This window comes from Pan paniscus, chromosome 8 (assembly GCF_029289425.2).
Source record: "Pan paniscus chromosome 8, NHGRI_mPanPan1-v2.0_pri, whole genome shotgun sequence".
Taxonomy (NCBI): domain Eukaryota; kingdom Metazoa; phylum Chordata; class Mammalia; order Primates; family Hominidae; genus Pan; species Pan paniscus.
In genome coordinates, this window is record NC_073257.2 from 145,483,572 (window position 1) to 145,503,604 (window position 20,033).

Genomic DNA, 20,033 nt, shown 5'->3' on the forward strand with positions numbered 1-20,033 from the left:
TCTCAAGGCCTCCAGGGCAGCCACTGCCCCCACTCCAGCCCTTGGTGTCCCCAGGGCGCCAGGCACCCCGCCCAGTCCCCAGGGCCCCAGGCCTGATTTCCCACTCAAGGTTCGTCAAGGGTATGTGGGGGCCGCTCTGGAGCCAGCAGCCTCCCTTGAGCTCAGCACCAAACAAGCCTGAGTGAGAACAGAGCTGGAATTGGAACCTTGAGACTGAACGTTGACCAGTGACTACGTTTTTCCATCATTTTCACAAATCAGGGACACTCGTCCCAATAGGCAGGGCCCACCCCAAGACTGCCGGCCCCCTAGAGCCCTGGCCAGGGCCCAGGTCTGGGAGCTGCCACTGGGAGGCCTATTGTGAGTGGTGGTACTGGAGCTCAGGGTGCCCCCAATTCCTCTTCCGGCCCAGGTGGTCTTCACCAGGCCTACAGCAGGGGGTTGAGTGCAAGCACCCCCTTCTTGAGGATGAGGTTTCCGTAGAGGGCCATCTCCCTGCAGAGGAGCCAAGCCCAGCACTGAGCTGGGCTGCAGGGCCAGGGTGCCGAGACCCTGCTTCAGCATCTGGGGGACAGAGCAGACCCTGTCCACCTTCACCCACTTGATGCTCAGGCAAATGGGGGCCCTGCCCCCCCGAAATTCCTCCCTGGTCTCTCCACTCTGTGGGACGTCTAGCCTCAGCAAGGCAGAAGCTGAGAAGAGGGTAGGGGCAGCTCCTGAGGCCCCCCGGTGGGGATGGGGGCAGCTCCTGAGGCCCCGGTGGGGATGGGGCAGGTCTGAGCCAGCTGGAACTCACCCCGTTGCCACAACAGCAAAAGCCTTCTTAGCCCGTTCATAAAACTCAAACCTCTCTATCTTTGCCAGGGCTCTCTGGAAGACAAAATGGCAGGGTTGGAGGGAACCCTGCCAAGAAACCCTCATGGGCCAGCCCTGGACTCCCCAGGGCCCAAAGCAGGGAGGGCACCAGGAAGTGGGGTTCCATTTCTTGGGCTCTCCCCCTGCAAGGGCCCCACGGTCACTCAGCCTCTGGCTCCCAAGGCCTAGGACAGGGGGTCCCAGGACATGGTGGACGAGGAACCTGCCATGCTTGGGTCTCTGCCTGGCCTGGGGCCACCCAGACAGCTCAGTAGACTGTCGAGCCCCTGCCAGCTCTCCTGGGGGGGGTCCCCTGCCCAGGACGAGAGCCCCTGGCCCCCCCTTATGGAGGCCCTGCTCAAGACCTGCCAGTGGGTTGCCCAGGAAAATGGGCCTGTCCCCTTGCAGGGCAAGGTGTGGAGAGGGCTGAGTGAGACACAGCACCCAGCTAAGCCTCTGACCAACCATAGCCAGGATGGGGCGAGAGACCTGGGACCAGGGGGCACCCCTCCAGGGGAGATTGAGGAGGTGGAGGCCAGGCATCCTGAGTCCCCCAGGCTCCACTCACAGGCTGTGGTGGGTGACAACCCACCTGGCAGGTCAGGATCCTGGGCGGGGCAGGGCAGGTGGAAAGCTCGGGGGCAGAGGAGGAGGGGCCACACTGCCCAGGTGCACCTCTTCCACCCGGCTGGTGAAGGAGTGCCAGTGGTCCGGGGTTCTCAGGGTGATGGGTGGGAGACCGCTTGAGGACAGAGCTTGGGACCCTCTGTCTTTGGCTCCTCCTGAGCTTCCAGGAGACAGAGGGTCCCTGGCTTTTTCCCCACAGCTGGGGCTGCAGGCTTACCGCACAGCCGGCCCTGCGTAGGATGGACTCGTACTCCGTCCACACTGGGGTCTGCAGGCCCCTCTCCTTGTCGCTGGGCACCAGCTCCATGACTGCAGCCTAGAGGGAGGGGTCAGCTCTGGGGCCCTGGGCACTGCCAGCCTTCCTGGTCAGGTGACCATTCGGGACTCCCCTGGTGAGGGTCAGGGCCCCTTTGGGGACACATGGCTTCCCCCCACTCCAAGGCAGGTGGGCCCTATGAAGACCGCAAAAGGGGAAACCGAGGCACGGAGCAGCAGGGTGCAGGGGCGACTCAGCCCTCACCGGACTCTCCACATAGGTGTCCAGGGGCAGCAGCTTCAGCACGGCCTCCAGGAGCTGCGGGATGCCCAGGCCTGGAGGGCAGAGGAGGCAGCACTCAGTCTCCAGCCCGCCTGCCCGCCTGCCTGTCTGCACCCTTCACACTGCAAGCATGGACTTGGGGCCACGGCAGGCCACAGAGGAGCTTCAGAGCCAGGAGCACTGCTCACCCGCCCGTCCTGCCCTGGGGGACCTGGGGCTCGCTCACCGTCTGCACGGATCTCCATGGGCCCACACTGGCAGATGGAGGAGGCCGGGAAGTTCAAGTCCGCAAGAACTAAACAGCCGGGAGGACAGCCCGTGGTCAGCACCTATCCCTGCCCTCGGGGTCGGCGCCGCCCGTCCTCCCACCCAGTCATGGCGGCAGGTCGTGGGTCACGAGAGGTCTCAGGTCAGCCAGTTGGGCGCCCCCACCGCCGACCGGCCGCAGTCAGATCTGCAGGGCTGGAAGCCACGCGGGGAGGTGGGGAGGGCAAGGTCCCTGCCTGGGAGGCAGAGAGGCGTCAACAGCTGCCCGCGAGGCTGTCGGGTGCTGACCAGGCCAGGGGGCCGACCCGGACCCGGCCGCCTCCCCAGGGGCCAGAGGACGCGCGGCTGCCCGCGATGCCCGGACCAGGCCCCCGGCCACCCAACCCCTGCCCCGGGACCCCAGGCCCCAGGAGAAGAAAAAGCGCCGAACCCTCGGGGGCAGCCCAGACGCGAGGGCTCTCGGGCCGTCTGGGGAGGGACTCCGGGAGATGCTCGGGCCGGCTCCGCCCAGAGCCCCACGAGGTCTCAGTTCCCTAAAGAATGCGGGGGAGGGGGCTTCCTGCCCGGAAGCCAGGGAGGCCCAAGCAACGCCCCCACCCCAGGACCCGGCCCCTCCCGGCCCGGGGGTCCCCGCGCAAGCCTCGCCCTCCTGCCTGTCCCGGGGTGCTCCCCGAGGCCCCGGCCCGCTGCGCTCACCGATCCCGTCCCCGTGCCCCATCCGCGCCAGCGCGTAGAGCAGCTCGGGGGACAGCAGTGCGGGGACACCCTTCAGCGCCACCATGGCCCGGCAGACGGGGCAGGCGGGGCTTGGGGGCCGGGGCGGGGCCTTACGGGGAGGGCGGGGCTTAGGGGCAGAGGCGGGGCCTTACGGGGAGGGCGGGGCTTTATGGGAGGGCGGGGCTTGGGGACGGGCCGGGCCTAGGGTTCGGCGGGCTGGGGTCCGCTTGCGGCTCAAGGAAGGGCGGGGAGCCCCAGGAACTGGGGACGCGCGGGCTGAGTCGTGGCGTGGGGACAACACCCAGCCAGCCCACGGGCTCCTCGCCAGGTCCGAGACTCGGGTGCCCTTGCGTTGTGGCCCGGGGCTCCCCAGTGTCCCTACCCGAGCCTCCCACCCCGAGCTCCCTCAGGCCGAAGGGGTTCAACCGCCACGGCCTCCCCTCATGAGGGTCTCTGCCCTCTGACCACTTCGTGCTGCCCTTAGGCCTGGCAGAATGCCCGGAGCGCACCAGGTCCCTGGGGTCACCATGGTGGGTAGCTGGACCCAGGCCTTCAGCCCACGCTCCTGAGGGACCGGGAGCAAGGGACACGGGAGCCGGGACTTCGGACCCCCTTGGGGGGAGTCCAGGAGGGTAGCCAGGCCCAGCTTCCAGGCTCAGCTGCGAAGTGCCAGGACACCTAAGGGTCCTCCATCATCCCCCGGTGTCAGCAGCCTGCAACCCCCTGCCCAGGATGGCGGCATCCTGACCTTTGGCTGAGCTCAGGCTGGCCAGGCCCTCCCTCCGCGGAGCCACCTTCTTCCACATGATTCCCAGCTGGACACCAGCTGTGGGGCTAGCACTGTGGCCCTGGCCCTCAGCCCTGAGGTGACACAAATGCTCCGAGGCCTGGCGGCTGCTAAAAAGTTCTGAAAATCAATCTGTATGTGAAAAATGACAAAGCCGCATCAGAAAACCCGGAGGAAACAGACGTCTCCATGTTGAACTGCTTGGCCCTGGGACCCTGTCCCCATGGGAAGTGGCCTGGGCTGCGTCGGAAAAGCCTGGTGGGGCCACCCAGGCTGGCACCCAGCAGCACCTGAACAGCTGGCCCTGGGCCGGCCACTCGGGCAGAGAGAAGACCGGGGCTGCCCAGGGCCTGCCAATGAGGGGTGGCTTTGCACCGAGGCCACCGGGTTTCAGAGCTGTACCTGGGCAGTTTCTACTCCAACTTGTAAGTGGAGAGTCACCATTTACCCAAATATACAAGGGCAAGAGGATTTTATAGAGATGGGCAAGAAAGTTTTCAGCTTCAAAACCAAATCATGCCGGGCGCGGTGGCTCACACCTGTAATCCCAGCACTTTGGGAGGCCGAGGCGGGCGGATCACTTGAGGTCAGGGGTTGGAGACCAGCCTGGCCAACATGGTGAAACCCCGTCTCTTCAAAATATACAAAAATTAGCCAGGCATGGTGACTGGCGCCTGTAATCCCAGCTACTTGGGAGGCTGAGGCACGAGAATCGCTTGAACCCGGGAGGCGGAGGGTGCAGTGAGCCGAGATCACTCCACTGCTCTCCAGCCTGGGTGACAGAGAGTGACTCCGTCTCAAAAAAAACCAAAACCAACAAACAAAAAACACCTAATCAAACCCCAAACAATAATGGGGCCAGAGGTCAACTAGCTCAGGAGTGAGTGGAAGCTTCACTCTGAGTCTGGGGTTCCCCTGCCCCGGACAGTGGCACCCCTCCCTCCAGGCTCCCTGGGGCCAGCATGAAGACAAAGTCCATTCCCCAGCCTAAGGGTTGGGTGTCTGTCCCTGCCAAGCTCTGGAACCAGATAACTAGACGCAGCCCTCTGAGATGCGGCTTCCATGCTGGGCCCTTTCTTGGCTTCCAGCCAAGTGTGGCTGACACAGGTATGAACGTGAGGCTGCAGCCGGCCCTACGGATCTCTGGGGTTCCATTGCTTGAAATCAGATTATGGAGGCTGACCCCAGTGCACATGAAAAATTAAACGGAGTGGATTTTCTCAATGTTCAGGCTTCCTCCCTTGCATACTTGAACATTTGGTGCCTATCTATCTCTGCATATTTACTCCAGGCTCCAGGGCCAGTGGTTCATGACCCACACAGATTCCACGTGCTCCACTCCAGTAAGTGAGCAGGTTCCAGGTTCCCTACCCCAAGGGAAGAGCCTGTTATGCCCTGTTGGACCTGAATCAAACTCCCTTTGTACCTATTTCAGTATTTGTCAAACAGTCCCAGATCCCAAGGCTTATCTGAGGCTTATCTGAAAAGAACATCTCCCGCCTGTTTTAAGGCCAACTGCATGAGAACTCCCACCTGCCCTGGCAGAGGCGAGATAAACCTGCTCCACCCTGAAGCCGGCCCTGAACTAGTGGACTCCAATCACAGCACACAGGAGGACAGACGGGGTGGGTGGGAGTGCAGAGCCAATGCCTGCGAGGTGAGCGGTCACAGAGCATGCGTGTGCCCCCTTTGTGTATACATGTAACTGGACACGTGGGCATGGCACCTGCAGCGTTCAGGGAGCCAGAACTCAGCAAAGGTTACTGTTCTTCTTTCTTGATGCAGGTGAACCTGTCCTTGGTATTCAGCCCAAGTCCTCAGCGGTGGGGGCTCACACACTCTGCCCACCCAACCCAAGGCCATGACCACAATCTAGACCACCTACGCACACCGAGCTGCGGGGCCAAGTGGAGGAGACACCTGCAAACGCTCTCTGGCGTCTGCACTGAGCTGGGGGCAGGTGGGCTTCCCTGGGGGAAATAGCTAGAACCATGGGCATGATGACATGTTCATAGTATGAAACGTCAGGGCCACTAAAAAGAATGTTATAGGACCGTCATTTAGTGAGAAAATCAAATGGTGAAACATGCCACAACAGGCACAAACCTTCTGGACAGTATGTGCCTTAGCTTGGGCTGCTGTGATGCAGTGGCATGGTCTGGGAGGCTGATAAACACTGACTTTCCACAGTTCTGGAGGCCACGGCTCCAGGCAGGTTCGGTGTGTGATGAGGCCCACCCTAGTTTACAGACAGCACCTTCCCACAGAGCACTTACATTGTGGGGGGGGGGGGCAAAAGAGTGCCCTCAGGGCTCTCCTAAGGGCACTAATCCCACTCGAAGAGCTCCGCCCCCTCATAGGGCACTAATCCCACTCGAAGAGCTCCATCCTCTCCTAGGACACTAATCCCACTCGAAGAGCTCCATCCTCTCATAGGGCACTAATCCCACTCGAAGAGCTCCATCCTCTCATAGAGCACTAATCCCACTGGAGGAGCTCCGCCCCCTCATAGGGCACTAATCCCACTCGAAGAGCTCCATCCTCTCATAGGGCACTAATCCCACTGGAGGAGCTCCGCCCCCTCATAGGGCACTAATCCCACTCGAAGAGCTCCATCCTCTCATAGGGCACTAATCCCACTTGAAGAGCTCTGCCCTCATAGGGCACCAATCCCACTGGAGGAGCTCCACCCTCTCTCTCCTAGGACACTAATCCCACTTGAAGAGCTCTGCCCTTGTGACTAGTCATTGCCCAAAGTCCCCCCTCCTAATGCAGTCACGGTAGGGGTTAGGATTTCAACCCAGGGATTTGGGGTGGGGCTGAGTGAAATGTGCCTGACCCAAAGGGATAAATGGAGGTCCCTCCATAGAGACAGGAAGTAGAAGCGTGGGTGCCAGGAGCTGGAGGGAAGCAGAAAAGGGGTTGTTGTTTAACGGGGACAGTTTCCGTTTGGGAAAATGAAAGCTTTCTTGGATAGTCATGGCTGCACGAGAACGTACTTAATGCCGCTGAGATGTGCATTTGAAATGGTTCAGACCAGCCTGGGCAACACGGGGAGACCCCGTCTCTACAAAAGGTAAATTTAAACAGTCAGCTGGGTGTGGGAGTGCGCCCCTGTGGTCCCAGCTACTTGGGAGGGGGGAGGATCACTTGAGCCCAGGAGATTCAAGCTGCAGTGAGCTGTGACTGAGCCACGCACTCCAGCCCCGTCTCTAAAACACAGTGGTTAAGACGATCAAGTTGACGTTGTGTGTTCCCACAGTAGAGAAGAATGCAGTAAACTGAACAGAGAGCTCCTTATGACAGAAGTAGGAAGAAAACAGGGTGGGCTCTCGTGAGGAAAGGGCTCGACGTGAGTGGGCGTGGAAGAAAACCATAGACCATGCCTGTGCGCGTGTGCACAGAACTCTAGGAAGTCACAAGCCCAGCTGTTCACAGTGGCTACCCTGGAAGTATGATGTGAGGCAACTGACTATACAAACTTGTTTTGTTTGAATGTTGTTCCTTACAGTGAAAAAACAAAAAAGTTTAAAAAAACAACTAACATGACAGAATGCTCATTGCAGACATGACTACAAGGCGTGGTGTAATCTGAATTGCTATCACTTTAATCAGCATCTGTATGAAGGCAGCAGACAGCGTTTCCCTCAGAGCAGCCCCATTCTTCAGCGGCAGGGACACAAGGACCCGCAGGCCCCGCTTTCCGTCCGAGCACAGCATGCCCAGAGGGACCAGCGGGGGCTCCTCAGCAGAATCTTAGATTTAGAAGAAGGTGCTCCAGTCAGGACCCTCACAGGCTGGGTGAAGAAGGCTGTCATGCTGTGAGAGGTCGGGCCATGACCACGCAGCAATTGGAGAGGAACTGCACACCACGGACACTGCTCTTGAAAAGCAGATGATTTACTTGCTTCTAAAACTGACAGGCTGCACTTATCCTCTCCAAGCAGAGGTGTGAGGCAGGGGCAGCTGGTTCTCACTGGTCTTTGAAGTTGGCCTTTCTCTTTTCCACAAACGCAGTCATCCCTTCTTTCCGGTCATCCTGGCAGGAAAAGGAACAGAAACGGAGCTGGACGCGCAGTGTCCTCACAGAGCCTGATGCCAATGTCCGCCCGTCTCTCCCTGGCTCTGCCTCACTCCTCATGCTCACAGGGGCCCAGGGGGCCGGGGAGGGGACTCAGCGGCAGGAACACCTGCCCAATCAGAGCTGGGCCTGGGTGCGGGGATTTTCACGGCCTCTCTCTACCAGTCTAGGTGACGGTCATTCAGGAGCCACTGTGTATGTCCAACAAGCTCACATCTGAAGAGCCTCAGATGCACCCATCTTGGTCACTCACCATGTCATCAACTGGATGATGGGTGGCCTGTATCAGGGGCTACTCTGTGTTGGAGTAGGACGTGAGAACTCAACTCTGCATCTGCTTTTCTTACACTGTGTGCACGTGTGTCCTCAGGTGTGTGTGCACACACACACACACACGCATCTGTACCCCTTCCTCAGGTGCCCAAACCACTTTTAATTTTTATTTTATAGAACAATTAAAACACCGAAGTATGACTTTCTCCCAGTGAAAGACATGAATTAAAATGGTAATCTGGCCGGGTGCAGTGGCTCACGCCTATAATCCCAGCACTGTGGGAGGCCGAGGCAGGCAGATCACTTGAGGTCAGGAGTTCAAGACCAGCCTGGCCAACATGGTGAAACTCTGTCTCTACTAAAAATACAAAAATTAGCCAGGTGTGGTGGTGGGCACCTGTAATCCCAGCTACTCGGGAGGCTGAAGCAGGAGAATCACTTGAACCCAGGAGGCGGAGGTTGCAGTGAGCTGAGATCTCACCACTGCATTCCAGCCTGGACAACAGAGCAAGACTCTGCCTCAAAGGGAAAAAAATAAAAATTATGATGGTAATTAGAGGAATTACTTTAAGTTACTGGCAGAAATCTTATAAAATATTGCTCTAAAGCTTCAGCTTATCTTATTAGAATACATTTGAGCCTATTCCAAATAATTGGAATGATCTAAAAAAATCATGGGTAAAATGAGTTACATTTTTTTTTTTCAGACAGAGTCTCACTCTGTCTCCCAGGCTGGAGTGCAGTGGCGTGATCTCGGCTCACTGTAACCTCCGCCTCTGGGTTCAAGCGATTCTCCTGCCTCAACTTCCAGAGTAGCTGGGATTACAGGCACCTGCCACCACGCCCGGCTAATTTTTTGGATTTTTAGTAGAGACGGGTTTCGCCATGTTGCCCAGGCTGGTTTCAAACTCCTGAGCTCAGGCAATCCACCCGCCTCAGCCTCCCAAAGTGCTGGGATTACAGGGTGAGCCACCGCGCCCGGCCTCATTTTTTAAAAAAGTCTTTTTTTTGAGACGGGGTCTTGCTTTGCTGCCCAGTTGGACTCGAACGACCCGCCTCAGCCTCCCAGGAAGCTGGGGCTACGGATGCTCGACACTCGCCCGGCTGAAACTGCATTTTCCATAAAGGAGCTGCTTGAGGGTGCAATTCACAGACCTCACATAACAGGAAAAACAAGAAAAGCCCCTGTAAGGTTTCTGTACTTTTGAACTTGTACATGCTCTACTTTTTTCCTAACATCAAGAGCCACTGATGGAACCAATCTGATCCCGTTAAAGGTGAGGCTGGCAGTTCTGACCAGAAAGAAACGATACTTAATGATAAAATTTAAAAGGAAATTCCCAGCAACTTGTGTGACTGGAATTTGCTTGATTCTCCGGTTGAACACTGTTTACTCACGGTGGCAAAGGTTGAATAAAAGAGTTTCTTCTCCAACTTACTTCCTTCTGTTAATGTCATTTCAAAAGCTGAAAAACAAAGTCTCAGAGTTATGAACGGAGATATTACATGCAGAACTTTTCCTGCACGGTGACAGGAAGCCCTCCTCACTGACCCACGCACAACTGTGCTTTCGACGCGGCCCAGCCCTGCACAGGCTTCCATGGTGCCGCCCTTCTCAAAGGCACTGCCGCAGCGGAGACCTGGCAGAACCAACAGCTCTGCTATGGCCCCCAAACGTCACATTCCGGTAGCCCAGGGCCCCAAGAAGGGACAGGAACTGGATGAAAGGTGAGATGGCAAACTGTGCCCTTGAGGAGAGGCTGTGAGGCGGCAACGGGGCTGCAAACAGAGAAAAATAACCAAGGATGAAAACCAGGAAGGACAGCACGAGAGCCAGAGCTGGGCGCGGCCGGCACCAAGAACGCCTTTGGCTCTGCTCATTCCAGGCCCGTTCTTTGCACGAGGCCAAGCAGAGCAGATCCAGGTGCGCAGATGGAGGGAGGCGCTGTGGTTCCAGGGCTGGTGCCAGCATCCTCTCCGAGGGGAGCACGACCTTGCCCAACGCCTCGGGCGACAGCAGCCTCCGTTCTTTCAAAATGCTCTCCTCACTGTATCCTGCCTCAAGCCAACGGCAAGCCCGGGGGACGGCCACACCCTCGAGATAAACGCACTCAGAGAGGTTAGGGGACCTGCCTGGGGCCACCCACACCTCTCCGGACTCAACCAGCTAATAACCATCCCATTCCACATGCTGAGAATAAATTGTGACATTAAAACTTGAGCATTTCTGAGGAGGGGGAGGTTCGGATCCACTTCCCTGGCAGAGGGAGAACTAAAAGGGATCCAGGCCAAGAATGAACAGCGTGGCGCTGGGCTGCAAGCCTGCGTAGCCACCTGCCAGGCACACATGCAGCCGCCAACCCCAGGTCTCGGGAGGTGAACCGAGCCTCCCCATGGCAGAGACCATTTTACATTTGGGACCTCTGCTCCCTTCTCAGCCTTTCCCTGCCACGGCCAGCTCTGTACTGCCCTCACCTCCCAGGCCTGGCTCAGTTCTTGGGCCCTGGTACAAAGGGGAGCTGGGAACATCTCAGAGGAGTTCCTGAGTGCGTGACCAGAAACCACAACTCTACAGACAGCAGAACTGAGACACTGAGAACCATTTCTGCCCAGGAGGGCTTAAGGCATATTCATTTGGAGCCAGAAAGCCTGCTGCTCAGGAATACTCCTGACAGCCACGGAGACCTCTCCAGTGTCTTCCTGGCAGATCCCCTACCTGCATTCACTGATTCTTTGGCCATCGTTACTATAATTTTAGAATTGCTGGCAATTTTTTCTGCACACTGGATGGCTTCTTCCACCAGTGTCTCAACAGGACAAATCTTGCTTACAAGACCTGAAACACAAGAAAGTCAGTGAGTGACGTGCAGAAACAGCACTTGTCTATTCCTTCTCGAGCGAGTGGCCGCTGGGGAGCAGCGTGGCTGGAGCACCCCAGCCTCTGGACGCTAAGCAAGGGCGGCTTCCACACGGGAAGTACCACACGTGCCCCTTCCTGAGTGCTGAGTGCTCTTGGCACTGCGGTCACTGTGCTGTCAGACATGTGGGCCAGGCTGGCCACAGCTCCGACGGCAGAGGCGGCCAGACACGGGGACTGTGATCACCAGCAGGGCAGTGGGAGGACCGGCCACTGAGGCCTGGAGATGCCCGTTGCTTACACTGGATTTTGGGGACGCAATTGCTGGGCTGTTATTCTGTACCAGATACTTACGTGTGGTTCACTTCCGTACATACAGTACTTCAAAATGTAGAAACAAAAGGCAGTCAGTCTTCTCCCAGGTCCTCAGGACCCAAAAGCTCATGCAACCACCGTGGGGGCACCTGGATGCCGCCCGGGGTTTCTGTGGGGCTCCCCCGAGGGGGACACCTGGATGCAGCTCTGGGTTTCTATGGGGCTCCCCCATGGGGGACACCTGGATGCAGCTCTGGGTTTCTGTGGGGCTCCCCCGAGGGGGACACCTGGATGCCGCCCTGGGTTTCTGTGGGGCTCCCGCGAGGGGGACACCTGGATGCAGCTCTGGGTTTCTGTGGGGCTCCCCATGGGGGACACCTGGATGCAGCCCTGGGTTTCTGTGGGGCTCCCCATGGGGGACACCTGGATGCAGCCCTGGGTTTCTGTGGGGCTCCCGCGAGGGGGACACCTGGATGCCGCCCTGGGTTTCTGTGGGGCTCCCGCGAGGGGGACACCTGGATGCCGCCCCGGGTTTCTGTGGGGCTCCCGCGAGGGGGACACCTGGATGCCGCCCTGGGTTTCTGTGAGGCTCCCCCGTGGGGGACACCTGGATGCCGCCCCGGGTTTCTGTGGGGCTCCCACAAGGGGGACACCTGGATGCCGCCCTGGGTTTCTGTGGGGCTCCCCCGAGGGGGACACCTGGATGCAGCTCTGGGTTTCTGTGGGGCTCCCCCATGGGGGACACCTGGATGCCGCCCTGGGTTTCTGTGGGGCTCCCCCATGGGGGACACCTGGATGCAGCTAAGGGTTTCTGTGGGGCTCCCACGAGGGGGACACCTGGATGCAGCTCAGGGTTTCTGTGGGGCTCCCGCGAGGGGGACACCTGGATGCAGCTCTGGGTTTCTGTGGGGCTCCCCCCAGGGGGACACCTGGATGCCACCCTGGGTTTCTGTGAGGCTCCCCCGAGGGGGACACCTGGATGCCGCCCTGGGTTTCTGTGAGGCTCCCCCGAGGGGGACACCTGGATGCCGCCCTGGGTTTCTGTGGGGCTCCCGCGAGGGGGACACCTGGATGCCGCCCTGGGTTTCTGTGGGGCTCCCCCGAGGGGGACACCTAGATGTCGCCCCGGGTTTCTGTGGGGCTCCCCCGAGGGGGACACCTGGATGCAGCTCTGGGTTTCTGTGGGGCTCCCACGAGGGGGACACCTGGATGCCGCCCTGGGTTTCTGTGGGGCTCTCCCGAGGGGGACACCTGGATGCCGCCCCGGGTTTCTGTGGGGCTCCCGCCCCGGGTTTCCAGGTGGCTCTTGCGGGCAGCCCCAACCCATACCTGCTTGCTTGGCGTCCTGGGCTGAGATCCGGTCACCGGTGAGGACCATCTCCATCGCCAGCGACTTCCCAACAGCACGGGTGAGTCTCTGGGTGCCGCCCGCACCTGCAGGGAGGGGCTGGTCATGGCTGGCACTGTGATGAGTGAACCCAAGAAGACATCACAGCTGCGCAGCCAGCAAATTCCAAGGGGCTTAAGATAGGCCCTGAGACAAGGTCCAGGGGTCAGAGGCCAGGCAGCACAAGAGCCCGGGAACATCAGGGGCAGCAGCCCCTTTTCAAGCTCAGGCCCCACATCTGGTGCTCTCCTGTGGGCAAACGATTACCTAGGTGCCGAGGCAAGAGACTGAAGGCACAAACTGTTTCGGTATAATAAAGAAAATAGTTAGAATAACAATAGTCATAATACAAATTAGATATAGAGATGATCATGGACAATTATCAATCATTAGTATAAACATTATTAATAATTAGCTTTTATATTACTCTTTGTTCCATTACTATATAACCTGGGAATAACCAGTGGGTATAGGGTCAGGTGCTGAAGGGACATTGTGAGAAGAGGCCTAGAAGGCAAGAGGTGAGCCTTCTGTCACGCCCGCATAAGGGCCGCTTGAGGGCTCCTTGGTCAAGCGGTAACGCCAGTGTCTGAGAAGGCAACCATTACTTAGCAGACCTCGAAAGGGAGTCTGCCTTTCCTTGGAGGAGTCAGGGAACACTGCTCCACCAGCTTCTTGTGAGAGGCTGGATATTCTCCAGGCCTGCCCGCAGTCATCCGGAGGCCTAACCCCCTCCCTGTGGTGCTTCAACGATCACACTCCTTGTCCACTTTCATGCTCCTCCCGTACTCCTGGCTCCTCTTTGAAGTTCGTAGCGGATAGCGGAAGAAGAAATAGTGAAAGTCTTGAAGTCTTTGATCTTTCGTATAAGTGCAGAGAAGAAAACACTGACGTTTGCTGCCTTCCCTCTCTGCTTCGGCTACCTAAGAGGGAAGGGCCCCCTGTCCCATGATCACGTGACTTGCTTCACCTTGTCAATCACTTAGAGGATTCACCCTCCTCACCCTGCCCCCTTATCCTGTATGCAATAAATATCAGTGCGCCCAGCCATTCGGGGCCACTACCGGTCTCCGCCTCTTGATGGTATTGGTCCCCCGGGCCCAGCTGTTTTCTCTTTATCTCTTTGTCTTGTGTCTTTATTTCTTGCAGTCTCTCGTCTCCGCACATGGGGAGAACACCCGCTAAGCCCCGTAGGGCTGGACACTGCACTCCCCCAACACCCTGACATTAGATCAAGGTGGTGGCTCTGTGGGGCCCTCCCCAGCCTCTGTGGTCAACATATTAGAAGCTTATAGGCCTCCCTGACCCCAGGCACTGGTCCCTTATAGTAGCAGCTGTTCTAGGGATCAGACCCGAAACAAATGCACCGAGCTCACAGCTCCAGGCCTCAGAATCGGCCTCGTCAAACTCAGAGGGCAGCGAAGGGCACCCTGAGTGCAGCTGCTCCCCTCAGGGTCTCAGCTCCCTCCTGGCTGCTCGGCCTGGGCCCACCCTTCCTACCAGGAGGACCCTGGGGTTAGAGGGTGTTGCTTTTTGCCAAGAGCCCAGGCCCTTCTCACGGGCCTGGGTGGGGGGGTCTGACTCCCCACCCTGAACCCAGGCCATGTGACCTCCATGGCCAGTGAGATGGCAGTGCGCAGAGCTCCCAGTGCCACCCAGGGTCACCATGTTCCCTCTCTGCCATGGACACGAATCACAAGCAAGAACTGTCATGGTTAGAAGCCAGCGTTACCCAGGACCAGCCTCTCCCAACACCATCAGATGTGGGCACAGTCACAGTCCCAGGACTCTAAGGCCCCCCCCCAAGCTCTGTCACAACCACTCTAGCCTCTGTGGCTGTCCACAGAGGGACCACTGACCAGCCATGGGGCTGTCCATCCAGGGCCTCTGGTCAGATATGAGCTGTGGGCCCTGAGACACAGGCAGATTTTGAGTAATTACCTAAGGCATCTATGCCAGAGACAGTGTCACTCTTTACCTGGGATGGTTCCTATTAAGATCTCCGGCTGTGCAAACTGGGCCTTCTCACCGGCATAGATGATATCACACATCATGGCAAGCTCACAGCCCCCGCCAAACTGTAAAACATTCGGCATCAGGAGAGTCTTACCAGGGGAACCCAGTCAGAAATCACTCTGCTTGCTTATTCAAATTTCCCATTTAAAAGAAACAGTGTTGGGGGTATGACAAAGACTAACATAGTGGCACCAAACTAGATAATTGTTATGATAAGTTAACTACAGATGGTTGCTGCTGTTTACCAGGGGCTGGCAAACATCCTGTAAAGGGCCATGAGGGTCTTACAGGCTCTGCTGCCACGACTCAACTCTGCTGCTGTGGCCGAAATGCAGCCACAGAGACTAGGTGCACAGGTGGGTGTGGCTGTGCCGGGAAAACTCCATCCGCAGACCCCTGGCTTACACGGCAGGGAGCGTCATGAAATGATCACAATCCGCAGACCCCTGGCTTACACGGAAGGGAGTGTCATGAAATGATCACATTGCTTCCCTATAGGCCAAGATCAGTCTCAGCACTTCAAACAGTCCCAGGACACAGAGCTTTCAAGGGGAGCAAAAGAAGCTAGTTTATAGATGTAGCCAAAGCCAATACCTCTCTTCCCCCACCCTGGAAGAGAGGCTTGCTGGGGAGAAGCTGTCAGGTGAACAGCCACGAAAAAAGCAGATGCCAGGAGGTGTCCTCTCCACACAGTTCCTGGCTCTTTAGCACCATGAGGCAGGAAAGGAGGCTGCTGGCCTGGGAACTAAAGGCCTCTTCAAAATAAAAATCTGTTATGCTGTGTATGCACAGCACAGTTCCTTCAACCACGAGAGGAGGAGACTCTTGGCAGCAACACTCACAGCATAGCCATTGACAGCAGCGATGACTGGCTTCTTCATCTGGGTGAGGTGGTCCCAGTGCTTCAAGAACTTGCTGGAGTAACAGTCCTGGAAACTCAGGTTCTGCATTTCCTTGATATCAGCTCCAGCTAGCAGGAGTGGAAAGGAGGTTCCGGTTACCAGAGAGCAGAGAGCCCACCCATCCTATATCTCCCAGACCAACAAGGAGCTTCAGAGCACACCAGACACAGGCAGTGGGGTTGCTGGGCACGGCTGACACCAGGCCATGTGGACAGCTGTAGGGACGCTGTAATGCCAGCTATAACAGAAATCACGCGGAGGGGCCCTGAGGCAGGCAGCAGGTGCGAGGGAGGCGCCCACAGAGGCTGGGCATATTCGTCAGGGCATAAGCCCTCGACACACACAAAGCCTGACTGCCAAGGACCTAAACCCCTTTGAAGAAGCTGTTTTGCTGGTGGAGCACATGCGGCTCTCTGGCATACACAAAGCTGCTCATGCAAGCCGTTCCCATGACCGTCTTCACTCGATATTTGAGGAAGTCCCCAGTCGCATGCCTCTGCCATCACAGAGGTGCAAATCTGTCTCGAGGCTTCTCCCAAGGCCATACGTGCCTCCCACATCTGCCCAGGCACAAAGCCCTCTGCTGCCGCGCGTACCTGCAAAGGCCTTATCCCCGCCGGTGAGGACAATGGCCCCCACGGCTGGGTCCTCCTCGAAGGTCTTCAGGGCCTGGTTGAGCTCGTCAATCAGGCCATCGCAAAGTGCATTGAGGGCCTTGGGGCGGTTCAGTTGGATCAACCCCACGGTGTTATTCTTCCCTCTTTTTTCTGCGATGATGTACTCAAAGTTAGCACCTAGAGCAAGAAGGCAAAAAGGGGTATCTATTCACACAGGTATCAAACTGGGGAGAGTGGGGGAAGGGATGTGGCCCCATCGGTGGATACAGTGTGACCCCAAGAGGCCCTCTGAGGGCTCCCTGCCGAGTCCTCAGTGGCTCCAGGTGTAGCTCTCAGCCACAAGGATAGATGGTAGCCTTGGTACCATTCTCTCTGCTTTCACATGTGCTTGAACATGTCCTAAAGAAAATCCCCGGGCCGGGCGCAGTGGCTCACGCCTGTAATCCCAGCAATTCGGGAGGCCGAAGCGGGCGAATCACAAGGTCATGAGATCGAGACCATCCTGGCTAACACGGTGAAACGCCGTCTCTACCTAAAATACAAAAAATTAGTCGGGTGTTGTGGCGGGCGCCTGTAGTCCCAGCTACTGGGGAGGCTGAGGCAGGAGAGTGGCGTGAACCCAGGAGGTGGAGCTTGCAGTGAGCTGAGATCATGCCACTGCACTCCAGCCTGGGTGACAGAGTGAGACTCCGTCTCAAAAAAAAAGAAAAAAAAAAAAAAAAGAAAAGAAAAAAAGAAAAATCCCCAGCACAGAACACAGCCCACAGCCGCTTTCCTTCTCCTAATATGCCTTGGTCAGTTCTTCCCAGGACACCACTCTGGAGACAGCCCTGGACTCTGCTGAGACAAGGCACCAGGAAACACCTTCTCTCAACAAATGCCAACAGGTGAGGGGGTGTAAGGCAGCTCCTTGCACTTGGTACTGCCCCAGTGCCAAGACCTCTGGCCAACTGGACGCAGGGTGGGGGATGTGAAAATCCTAGGTGTTCCTGCAGCATTAAGATCAGGCACAGGCCGGGTGCAGCAGGCCAGCCCGAAAATGGGAGACGCAGGCGCTTCTCGGGTTGGCCTGCTGCACAGGACCTGCGCCTGCTGGGTGGACAGCAAGGTGGGAAGGAGACAAAGGACAATGGCGTTCCAGGGGTGAGAAGGTGAACCTGAAAAGACAAAGGTAGCCTGTGTGTTGGATGCTTGCCTCCGTTAGTGGCAAAGCAGGGATCATAGTCCCTGTGCTATGGGTTTCTTTTTTTTGTTTTTTTTTTTGAGACTGAGTCTCACTCTATTGCCCAGGCTGGAGTGCAGTGGCGCAATCTCGGCTCACTGCGACCTCTGCCTACAGGGTTCAGGTGATTCTCCTGCCTCAGCCTCCCGAATAGCTGGGACTACGGTCACACACCACCACACCTGGCTAATTTTTGTATTTTTAGTGGACATGGGGTTTCACCATGTTGGCCAAGGTGGTCTTGATGACCTCAGGTGATCCACCTGCCTCAGCCTCCCAAAGTGCTGGGATTATAGGCATTAGCCACTGTGCCCCGCCGTATCCTGTGGGTTTCTAGGGGTAACTGGAGGATCACAGGTGAAGTGTCTGGCAGCAGTGCCTGCCATGCAAGATCCAGGAAAGGGCTGCTGTCAGGGTGGAGAAGCCGAAGGCCAAGGAGAGCATGGAGATGAAACCAACACAACTCAGTGGTCCACTGCTACACAGGGTGAGGGAGGAAGAGGAAGCAAGAGTTCTTCCCCAGCCCAAGGCATGGCCCAAGATTCCTCAGATACTAGAGCCGGTGATGGCCGCTCATGAGTGGGGCCCCGGGTGAGCCACGAGGGAGGAAGAGGGCAGCCCCCTGTGGCTGGGGAGGAGGTGTCAGCTTTTCCCTTAGGACCCTCTGAGGGGTGGCCCTGGTCAGGAGGCACCCAGGACAAAATGTACCTGCATCTCCTGTTCTCGGGCTGGCCGGCTGCACAGGAGCTACGCCTGCTCTTAGAGCCGAGGGAACACCCCGGATTTTTACAACCCACACCCTACGCCCAGTTGGCCAGAGGTCTTGGCATTGGGGCAGTTCCAGCCAGCCGCCCGGCCTCCCGCAGGACGTGGCCTGGTGAGAGTGGCCTCCTGCAGAGCCAGGCGGGGGGTGGGGGTGCGGGCCAGGGTCAGGTGGGTGGTGTCGGTGCGGGGTGGCGGGCGGTGGGGTGGTGTTAAGCCTGGGTCAGGCTGTGGGTGCGGGTCAGGTGGGGGGTGCAGCACTAGGCGAGGGGGGTGTTGCAGGCCTGAGCTAGGCAGGGGCTGCGGGTCGGGGTCAGGTGGTAGGTGCGGGGTCAGGCAGGAGAGTGCGGAGTCAGGCCCTGGGGATGCGGGATCGGACGGAAGAGGGGTGCGGGGTCAGGCCGGGGGGTGCGGGATCAGGTGGGGGGGGTGCGGGGTCAGGCGGAGTGGGGTGCGGGTAGGGGTCAGGTGAGGGTGCGGGGTCAGGCGGAAGAGGGGTGTGGGTTGGGGTCAGGAGGGGGATGCGGGGTCAGGTGGGAGGGGGGTGCGGTCTGGGATCTGGTCTGGGCGTGCAGGTCGGAGTCAGGAGGAGATTCGGGCCGCCAGCTCTCACCGCGCACTCACCCGAGGCGAAGGGACGCCAGGCGGGACAGCGAACCGGGGGCCTCAGCGGGCCGCGGACGCACGACAGCAGGACACGCAGGGCGGCCATGGTTCTCTGGACTCCTCGCCCGGCCCCGCGGAGCCGCCCCCTCGCCTAGCCTTTCAGGGCTCGCTCCGCCCACAGGCCAGTGCCGCGAGACCAGGCGGCCCTCGCGAGATCAGCCCGGGCGGAGTGAGGGGGCCGCTCTCTTCCAGGCCCCGCCCCCAGGCCCCGCCCCCAGGCCCGAGCTGCCGCTCGCGGATCTAAGTCCGAGGGGCGTCCCCGGGACCCCGCCCTGGGCTGGGACCAGCGCCCTCCAGGCCCCACCGCAGTCGCCCGCGCCCCCGCCCCAGCCCTCGAGGTCCCAGCTGGCCCCGGGTAGACCGCGCGGAGGCGGAGGCAACGGCGGCGCCTGCCGGGCTCTGCGCCGCCTCCCCCCGCCCGCCTGCCCGCCTGCCCGCCTGCCCGCCGGCGTCTGTAGCAGCGGACACAGCGCGCCCAGGCGCAGGGCCAGGCACGGTGGCAGCGGCGTGGGCACTGAACGCCACATTAGGAGGAGTTTTATTTTCATGCACACAAGACTTCAACAGATTTAAATAATAAAAATTTTTTTCATTTAAGTTATTTTATTTATACCTTTTAAATATCTAGACAAGTATTGTGGAGCATCCGTTTGTGTACTTGCCCGGATTCTGCAAACGCCAGGGTGGAGATAAAACCACCCTGGATAAAATGGAATGGAAAGCGAAACTGCTACTGTGACCGGTGGAGGGTGTCCAGGTTCTTGACGTCTTGAACAAAGAACTGGACAAAACGCACAAACAAAGCAAGGAAAGAAGGAAGCAACAAAAGCGAGATTTATGGAAAACAAAAGTGTGGCCGGGCGCGGTGGCTCATGCCTGTAATTCCAGCACTTTGGGAGGCCAAGGCGGGCAGATCACCTGACGTCAGGAGTTTGAGACCAGCCTGGCCAACATGGTGAAACCCCCCTCTCTACTAAAAACACAAAAATTAGCCGGGCGTGGTGGTGCACGCCTGTGGTCTTAGCTACTCGGGAGGCTGACGCAGGAGAATTGCTTGAATCCGGGAGGCGGAGGTTGCAGTGAGCCGAGATCGCACCACTGCCCTCCAGCCTGGGCGATAGAGCCAGACTTCGTCTCGAAAAAG

At 58.3% G+C, this 20,033-nt stretch overlaps 2 protein-coding genes across 5 annotated transcripts; both read right to left on the bottom strand.

Annotated features, from left to right (window-relative positions):
- Positions 1-214: 214 nt before the first annotated feature.
- Positions 215-3,106, bottom strand: FUOM (fucose mutarotase). Of its 3 annotated transcripts, none has more exons than XM_003816254.4 (6): positions 2,984-3,106; positions 2,247-2,315; positions 2,003-2,073; positions 1,700-1,798; positions 797-870; positions 215-495 (listed from the first exon to the last, which is right to left on the bottom strand). In XM_003816254.4, the coding sequence occupies exons 1-6, from the start codon at positions 3,066-3,068 to the stop codon at positions 429-431; spliced, it is 465 nt and encodes a 154-aa protein (XP_003816302.2). In that variant the 5' UTR covers positions 3,069-3,106; the 3' UTR covers positions 215-428. The 3 variants fall into 3 exon arrangements, with proteins under 3 accessions (XP_003816302.2, XP_003816303.2, XP_014202108.1); XM_003816255.4 differs by having other exon boundaries at positions 215-564; XM_014346622.3 differs by lacking the exon at positions 2,984-3,106 and adding an exon at positions 2,718-2,810.
- A 4,272-nt stretch (positions 3,107-7,378) lies between these two features.
- ECHS1 (enoyl-CoA hydratase, short chain 1) lies at positions 7,379-19,100 on the bottom strand. Of its 2 annotated transcripts, XM_003816252.4 has the most exons (8): positions 18,848-19,100; positions 16,219-16,416; positions 15,563-15,690; positions 14,683-14,782; positions 12,647-12,751; positions 10,862-10,981; positions 9,544-9,611; positions 7,379-7,830 (listed from the first exon to the last, which is right to left on the bottom strand). In XM_003816252.4, exons 1-8 carry the CDS (start codon positions 18,933-18,935, stop codon positions 7,765-7,767), a joined length of 873 nt encoding a protein of 290 aa, XP_003816300.1. In that variant the 5' UTR covers positions 18,936-19,100; the 3' UTR covers positions 7,379-7,764. The 2 variants fall into 2 exon arrangements, with proteins under 2 accessions (XP_003816300.1, XP_063463690.1); XM_063607620.1 differs by lacking the exon at positions 7,379-7,830 and having other exon boundaries at positions 9,328-9,611; positions 18,848-19,028.
- Between the last annotated feature and the right edge of the window lie 933 nt (positions 19,101-20,033).

Coding starts and splice junctions, on each gene's coding strand:
- FUOM (XM_003816254.4), bottom strand. CDS start 3,068: ATGGTGGCGCTGAAGGGTGTCCCCGCACTGCTGTCCCCCGAGCTGCTC. Junction 871..1,699: donor TACGCAGGGCCGGCTGTGCG/GTAAGCCTGCAG, acceptor TTTGTCTTCCAG/AGAGCCCTGGCAAAGATAGA. Junction 496..796: donor TTTGCTGTTGTGGCAACGGG/GTGAGTTCCAGC, acceptor GCTCCTCTGCAG/GGAGATGGCCCTCTACGGAA.
- ECHS1 (XM_063607620.1), bottom strand. CDS start 18,935: ATGGCCGCCCTGCGTGTCCTGCTGTCGTGCGTCCGCGGCCCGCTGAGG. Junction 16,417..18,847: donor CTGGCGTCCCTTCGCCTCGG/GTGAGTGCGCGG, acceptor TTCTTGCTCTAG/GTGCTAACTTTGAGTACATC. Junction 12,752..14,682: donor CTTAATAGGAACCATCCCAG/GTAAAGAGTGAC, acceptor CCCTCCCTGCAG/GTGCGGGCGGCACCCAGAGA.